General features: G+C 32.5%; 1 protein-coding gene across 1 annotated transcript; it reads left to right on the plus strand.

Annotated features, from left to right (window-relative positions):
* Positions 1 to 2,792: 2,792 nt before the first annotated feature.
* On the plus strand, positions 2,793 to 6,331 carry LOC149962259 (uncharacterized). The gene is made up of 2 exons (XM_090164438.1): positions 2,793 to 2,874; positions 5,936 to 6,331. The coding sequence occupies exons 1-2, from the start codon at positions 2,854 to 2,856 to the stop codon at positions 6,329 to 6,331; spliced, it is 417 nt and encodes a 138-aa protein (XP_090020564.1). The 5' UTR covers positions 2,793 to 2,853.
* Positions 6,332 to 8,649: the final 2,318 nt, after the last annotated feature.

Here is an 8,649-nt window from a genome sequence, read left to right on the forward strand (position 1 = left end):
ATAATGGAAACTTTTGATCTTTACGGTATGCAATAAACGCTTCAATAAGTCATCCTCCAAGGAAATCGCCAAGAAGCAATATTTCCGAGAGCCTGGACCTACAAGTTACTGTTTATTTGTTGCTTGTTGAAATAATGGAAACTTTTGATCTTTACGGTATGCAATAAACGCTTCAATAAGTCATCCTCCAAGGAAATCGCCAAGAAGCAATATTTCCGAGAGCCTGGACCTACAAGTTACTGTTTATTTGTTGCTTGTTGAAATAATGGAAACTTTTGATCTTTACGGTATGCAATAAGGGTTTCCTTTTAACCAGGTAGCTTTTTTTGACATATTAAGGCTTAGCAAAATAGTAATCTGCATTAGGGCTATATAAAATTACAGCAAGTGACGGCTCCTTTCTAATTGCAATCGCTCGCACTAGATGTCGTTAGCGCATTAATCAAAACAAGTTGAGTAAGCATCAAAATCTAGCCTTAAAGGTGTGGCAAATTGGGAGCTTTTCACGTTGATCGGCTTTTCGGAAGCACGTGATCATTAACTTATTAAACACGTGGTTTCAGGAAGCCAATAGATGGCAGGCAATTCGTCTTTCGTTTAACCCCGGAAGGTGCTGCCATCTAGAAGCGCTTTTAGAATCATTTATGTAAACTGTTTTTCACTTTTTTTTTGATAGAGCTGCCTCTTGCTTTAAGTAAAAGAAAGCAAATTACCTAGTAAATTTAAAAAAGACTGTTAAAATTTATCTTTTAACGCCAGGGGTCTAAAAGTCGCATATTATACATATATTTAATAATAATAATAATAATAAATTTTGTGTCGGAGGAATAGGAGGTACAGCATTACACACTTCCCAGATTTCACAATGTTTGTATTTTGTAACGCCCAAAATTTCACACCCAAAAATGTTACAAATCACATTTCGGTCTATAATTTTCTGAATACATTCAAATTATAGGAATATTTGAGTAAAGAGGGAAACACGAAATACAAGACAAAGAATTAATGTTTGGACATAGCAATTTAATCAATTTTAGTTATTGCGTGGTAAAGCAGGTTTAGCAGGGTACAGGAAATAAAATAAAATTTAAATAAAAGACTGCTTTGGGTGAGGCCAGGGGGTCATTACCCCCCCCCCCCTGATATTTACGAGCCCAAACAAGTTCACGAATAAATTTGCTTATAACTACATTATAAATGTCCTGTTTCATTTCATGTATTCATTGTTTAGGCTTGAATGTTATTTTTGAAATTATGCAATGACTATATCGATTTAAAAGCCAAAAATATATAAAATTTGACGAGTTTTTCATTTTAAAAAACCTGTTTTCCCAGCCTCCCGGACACTCTAGTTCTGCCCCCTCCTGAAAAAATTTGAAATGACAACCCTGCTGATACTTTATGGAAACTAGTAGCAACAAACCCAAAGAGAACGCAGCTAGCCTTTAAACACGCTAACGCAGTGTTGTGCTCGGTGTTGTGTACAAATTTCTTTGGGCGAACCTTTACGCTGCACGTTTTACGGGTGGGGGTGAAGACAATTTCCGAATTTTCCCCTTCCGACGGCAGCAGTTGCTAAAGCGTCTAACCAATGAAAAATATACGCAAGAAAATGCACGACTTTTACGGGTTGCGTTCTCCTTGTATGGGTGCTGTGTTTGTTGCTCCTAGGTGGAAATGACCAATCAGAGGCGCGTGTTTCAAGCGAAGAACATTAGCGTGATAGGAATAAGAGTTCTATCTTGGACGAATAATTACTGGACCCGAAACCAAATGGCACGCTTGGTGCTGTTACGGCAGTGCCGCTTGTAGCGCCGTAGTGTCAAGTATTGGAAAGATTTCTATCCAATTAATAAAAATGTGCCCAATATTAGAGGACGACGTTAGGCCTAGCGTTTTTAGCTCGTCACTGTCGTCAAAGCTTACACCTTTATTTCCATTTTGACTAGGCATTTTTAAATTTATAATCTATTTAAACCTTCACGAAAACTATACATGCAAAAACATTAAACTTCCTGTTTAAATTAATTAAATCATTAAACTTTCATTTTTATTCCAATACAATTATTACTGAATAGTCTAAAGCCTATTAAAATTCCAAAAGCCTTACTTCTATTAAAAACAGCGGAGCAGACGACGGAATGCGGGTCATCTGACATTTTTACGCGCGTGTTTTGTATTTGGATAGAAATATTTCTCAATTCTCTCGGTAGGAGCGCTGACTGGCGAGGCAAATTGTATAACCGGGGATTTTGCTTAGGTTTCGAGTCCAGTAATTATTCGTCCAAGGCTCTATCATATACCTTTGACACCACACGTCTTAAGACAGACAACACTAGTCACTCCACCGAAAATGTGAACACGATTTTCATACATGAGTCAACAGATACATTTCGAAATTTTTAATGCTTCACGTTTGAGCGCGTTTTCGAGTCTATAAAATTATTTTCCAATCTCAAGAAAACCATAATTTCTCCCGACATTCTAAACGGTGTATAAACAAAAATTACCACCGTTACCACGCTCTAACAGCCTCGTTTCGTGTTACCAGAGTAATCCAATAGCTAAGCCTAACGTGGCGTCAGTCCGTAAACGTTCTTTTGAAACTGGCGACTCTTTGAAACGCGATGTTGGGTCGGGCTCCGTTCCAGACACGCGGTTTTGAATAAAAGACTTTTTATTAAAGTTGCATTGCGACATAAGTACCGTTTATTTTCGGTTCTCAATGGGGGGACCTAGATCGGTCACCCTTAGGAACCACGTGACGTCATCGAGGACTGTGTTTTTTTCCGGTTTGGTAGGAGAAAGATTTGAGTCAATGGAAAACCGTAAGATTCAATCTGTAACCACAATATGGACATTCGCAATTTTATGGTGAGTTTTTTCAATTATTTTGATTATAAACATTGTCAGTAAAAATTCTGGTAATCGAACGTTTGAAAGTTGAGGGTTTAAGAGTGTTGTATTTGGTTTTGAAATCTTTGATTTTGGCTAGGCTTAACATGTTTTAAAATACGCGAATAAGTAGATTAGTCCATAATGAAAAGGGATAAAATAGCTAAACCCTAAACAAATTTGAAGAAAATAAAAAACTTACAAATAACTCGTACCTATAGGTCTTCGAGCAAACACAAAGACGCGAATCTCGGATCAAATAGATCTTCGAGTAAAAAACTACATAAAAACTAAACAATTTTTAGTTTTAGGTGTAATTATTTCGTGGCCTTTCAAATTATCGTATTAAGTTTCCAAATCTTTCGTTTGAAGTTTAAATAACGGTTCGTGAAATAAAATAATCTTTTCATATCAAGTCTAAATAATCCTTTCGTTTGAAGTTTAAATAACGGTTCGTGAAATAAAATAATCTTTTCATATCAAGTCTAAATAATCCTTTCGTTTGAAGTTTAAATAACGGTTCGTGAAATAAAATAATCTTTTCATATCAAGTCTAAATAATCCTTTCGTTTGAAGTTTAAATAACGGTTCGTGAAATAAAATAATCTTTTCATATCAAGTCTAAATAATCCTTTCGTTTGAAGTTTAAATAACGGTTCGTGAAATAAAATAATCTTTTCATATCAAGTCTAAATAATCCTTTCGTTTGAAGTTTAAATAACGGTTCGTGAAATAAAATAATCTTTTCATATCAAGTCTAAATAATCCTTTCGTTTGAAGTTTAAATAACGGTTCGTGAAATAAAATAATCTTTTCATATCAAGTCTAAATAATCCTTTCGTTTGAAGTTTAAATAACGGTTCGTGAAATAAAATAATCTTTTCATATCAAGTCTAAATAATCCTTTCGTTTGAAGTTTAAATAACGGTTCGTGAAATAAAATAATCTTTTCATATCAAGTCTAAATAATCCTTTCGTTTGAAGTTTAAATAACGGTTCGGGAAATAAAATAATCTTTTCATATCAAGTCTAAATAATCCTTTCGTTTGAAGTTTAAATAACGGTTCGTGAAATAAAATAATCTTTTCATATCAAGTCTAAATAATCCTTTCGTTTGAAGTTTAAATAACGGTTCGTGAAATAAAATAATCTTTTCATATCAAGTCTAAATAATCCTTTCGTTTGAAGTTTAAATAACGGTTCGTGAAATAAAATAATCTTTTCATATCAAGTCTAAATAATCCTTTCGTTTGAAGTTTAAATAACGGTTCGTGAAATAAAATAATCTTTTCATATCAAGTCTAAATAATCCTTTCGTTTGAAGTTTAAATAACGGTTCGGGAAATAAAATAATCTTTTCATATCAAGTCTAAATAATCCTTTCGTTTGAAGTTTAAATAACGGTTCGTGAAATAAAATAATCTTTTCATATCAAGTCTAAATAATCCTTTCGTTTGAAGTTTAAATAACGGTTCGTGAAATAAAATAATCTTTTCATATCAAGTCTAAATAATCCTTTCGTTTGAAGTTTAAATAACGGTTCGTGAAATAAAATAATCTTTTCATATCAAGTCTAAATAATCCTTTCGTTTGAAGTTTAAATAACGGTTCGTGAAATAAAATAATCTTTTCATATCAAGTCTAAATAATCCTTTCGTTTGAAGTTTAAATAACGGTTCGTGAAATAAAATAATCTTTTCATATCAAGTCTAAATAATCCTTTCGTTTGAAGTTTAAATAACGGTTCGTGAAATAAAATAATCTTTTCATATCAAGTCTAAATAATCCTTTCGTTTGAAGTTTAAATAACGGTTCGTGAAATAAAATAATCTTTTCATATCAAGTCTAAATAATCCTTTCGTTTGAAGTTTAAATAACGGTTCGGGAAATAAAATAATCTTTTCATATCAAGTCTAAATAATCCTTTCGTTTGAAGTTTAAATAACGGTTCGTGAAATAAAATAATCTTTTCATATCAAGTCTAAATAATCCTTTCGTTTGAAGTTTAAATAACGGTTCGTGAAATAAAATAATCTTTTCATATCAAGTCTAAATAATCCTTTCGTTTGAAGTTTAAATAACGGTTCGTGAAATAAAATAATCTTTTCATATCAAGTCTAAATAATCCTTTCGTTTGAAGTTTAAATAACGGTTCGTGAAATAAAATTATCTTTTCATATCAAGTCTAAATAATCCTTTCGTTTGAAGTCTATATAATTATTTCGCTTGAGGTCTAAATAATCATTTCGTTTGTAGTCTAAATAATTCCTTCGTTTGTAGTCTAAATAATTCCTTCGTTTGTAGTCTAAATAATTCCTTCGTTTGTAGTCTAAATAATCATTGTGTTTCTGGTCTAAATAATTCCTTCGTTTGTAGTCTAAATAATCATTTTGTTTGTAGTCTAAATAATCATTTTGTTTGTAGTCTAAATAATTCCTTCGTTTGTAGTCTAAATAATCATTTTGTTTGTAGTCTAAATAATTCCTTCGTTTGAAGTCTAAATAATCCTTTTGTTTGTAGTCTAAATAATCCCTTCGTTTGTAGTCTAAATAATCATTTTGTTTGTAGTCTAAATACTTCCTTCGTTTGTAGTCTAAATAATCATTTTGTTTGTAGTCTAAATAATCCTTTCGTTTGAAGTCTAAATAATCCTTTCGTTTGAAGTCTAAATAATAGTTTCGTTTTAAATAAAAAAACCTTTCGTACCAAGTCTTAGTAATCTGTTATAGATCTTTGTAGATCCAATTAATAAATAATATTTTAATTTATCAGAAATTTTAATTTTGTATTTACCTTATATTTAACCCTAATATTAGCCAGGGCTAGAAAACTTAAACGGCGAAACTGAACAGTTTTATTCTGTAAAACCCAACCCTCAGCTACAAACTACAAGTTATCCCTACATGTGTTCTAGAGGTGGCTTAGCCTGACTATTGCTTTTCATTTTGTAGTCAATTACTTTTTCTTTAGCGAATACCCGAAAAATTGCATAAAATTTTGATCAAATAATTGTCTCAAAAACTAACTTGAATTATTTCAGGTAATTATCGCAATTACCCTCTGCGTATATCAATGTTCATCAATGAGGGTGAGACAGTCTGGCAGACAGGCACCTGAGCCCCAGAATGGCACGGTAGAGGACAGCGAGGAGGTCAGCACCCTCAACCCGGGTCCAGCCGTCTACCGCGCCTTGGACGAAGTGCTGCACACGTTGGACGACATCAGGGGCGTTACGGACATTGACCGTGCTGGCGGCCATTCCATCAGTCAACTCTTGAGGGACCTGAGGCCCAAGTCCTCTCCTGGGCGGAGCCAGTACTTGGGGCCCACCTTCGAAGAGAGGCTCTTAACGGGGCAGCATCCGGCCATGAATAAAACCAAGAATATCCGGGGATACAAAGTGTCCGTGGCTTACGAGCCTGTTTCCAGAGGTTAGCAGTTTTGCTATATTCTTCACTTCAACCTGCTACAAAATGACGCTATGATGGTGTTTCGGATTAATCGATTAGCTTGGACGATTAATCGATTAATAACTATTCGATTAATTTAATCTAGTTTTAACGACTAAATGTTTTGAGCTAGTACGTTTAATCGAAACTTAATTGCTTTATTTGAATCGATAAGTCGCTATTCGAATAATTTACGATTTATTTTCCAATTTAAAGTTTCAAACTAATACGTTAAATCAAAACTGAATTACTTTATTAGATTAATCGATTAACCGGTAACCTTTGCTGATCAATCGATAAGTCGCTATTCGAATAATTTACCTTTATTTTTTACCGATTTTAAGTTTCAAGTTAATACGTTTAATCAAAACTGAATTACTTTATTAGATTAATCGATTAACCGGTAACATTTGCTGATTCATCGATAAGTCGCTATTCGAATAATTTACGATTATTTTTTACCGATTTTAAGTTTCAAACTAATACGTTTAATCAAAACTGAATTACTTTATTCCATTAATCAATTAATCGATAAACCTTTCCTGATTAAATGATATTCTATTAATTGTCGATTATTTTTTACCAAATAAAAATCCCAATTCTACTAATTTACTCGAATAATCGATTATTCTTAAAGAGTGTCTGAAATTATAAATAAACTAAACACATATTTGACGATTTATTACGATTAATCGCTTACCTCCAATTAAAAGTTTCAAGAAAGTACTAAAAAGTATCTGAAATTCGAAATAATCTAAGCCCACATTTGACGATATATTACGATTAATTGCTGACATTATTCGATTAAAATTAAGTGTCATTCGATCAGATTTTATTATTTCCTCCCCATTCGAGTTTTGCAATCGATTATAATCCATAACCAATCATTTTGTAGCAATTTCAAATAAACTTAGTCTTATTTATTTTTTAATCCATTTTTACTTTATAATTTTCAGATTAATTTAATGTAAAAAATAAATATATTTCAAATAAAGACGCATGTTTTATTAAACGTTTTCTACTTTATTTTAACAAAAAAGCCAATTAAATGAAACTACAATTTATGGCTGAAACAAATTTAACATAAACTTGACATAATTATTCCACGAACACGTTACAAACATGGTTGTCGGACTTTCGTCTAAATACAAAATAAACTTCATTCACACGCGCGAAATATTCTTTCAATGTTAAAACCCATTGGCAAATTTCTAAACGCCATCTATTGGCGCAACTACGTTTTAAATTGAATTCAATTTCGCGCCAGTCCTTTTTTAATAATTAACTCAATAATTCAACAAATAAATCTATTAACGTGGGTTTTGTTATTATACATTTTTGGCCTCTGTGGTTCAAAATGCTTACATTTCGGTGTCACCAGAAGTAAATTAACGAAAGTTGTTTTGGAATTGATAAAAATTAAGACGCATTGAGTATGCGAAATATAGTTGGTTTGAAAATAAGATTCATTTACTTCTGGTATTACGGTTTAAAAAAAAATTGTCACGGTTGGTTTTTGGTTGTCATGTAAAGTCACCGGTAAATAAATTCGACTATACGGAACAGACTGACATCAACGTTGTTGCTATGAGGGGGTTTGTTTTATGTTCAATGAAATAAGTAATCACGAAAATGTTCTTACATACAGTAGTATTTATCATAGATAAACTAACCCTAAAGGGACTGGTATTCAAAATATTTCCAATTTCTATGGTGGATCAAACAAATTTCATGTTTTTGCCACTAGGATCGCTGTTGATTCGGTCACGTGCCCGTTTTTCCCATGGGTGCTCCTCCAAGCTTATTATCTACGTTACATCTCACTACGTACCCTTGGGGGGAAAACTCCTATCGTAGTATAAAAAAGTGCTGATTTAAATGGACATAAAATGGATATTTGAAATTAGCACATTTCCCCTGCAATTACTACCCCCGAATTTTCAAACGTGCATTTAGAGATGGATAATTTTGCATAGGCTACATGCTACGATTACCACTCCCTCTTGGGATAGTTAATTATTTAATTAATTAATTTATCTTGATCTCTGGGGTTAAATTAGCTACTTTTTTTAAGAAAAATTTGGATGTCATATAAGACAAGTAATCTCATTATGTTTCCCTATATTATTTTTTAACTAATTCGCGCTTTTATTATACTACAAAAAGATAATCCGCCTTAGTCCGATGTGGCGCCATCTTCTGAATAGGAAGTGTAACAATCACTCTAAATAAATAAAATACAGAATTTCGTCTCGCCATTAGGAATTCTTGCGGTAATATTACTACACGAGCTTATCTAAATTTA

Source organism: Leiobunum rupestre, chromosome 1, assembly GCF_980474605.1.
Source record: "Leiobunum rupestre chromosome 1, qqLeiRupe1.1.hap1, whole genome shotgun sequence".
NCBI classification, from domain to species: domain Eukaryota; kingdom Metazoa; phylum Arthropoda; class Arachnida; order Opiliones; family Sclerosomatidae; genus Leiobunum; species Leiobunum rupestre.

What these genes read in the sequence shown, in the direction of transcription:
- LOC149962259 (XM_090164438.1), top strand. Translation starts at nt 2,854, where the DNA reads ATGGACATTCGCAATTTTATG. An exon ending in TGGACATTCGCAATTTTATG is followed by an intron (nt 2,875 to 5,935) that starts GTGAGTTTTTTC and finishes GAATTATTTCAG; the next exon opens with GTAATTATCGCAATTACCCT.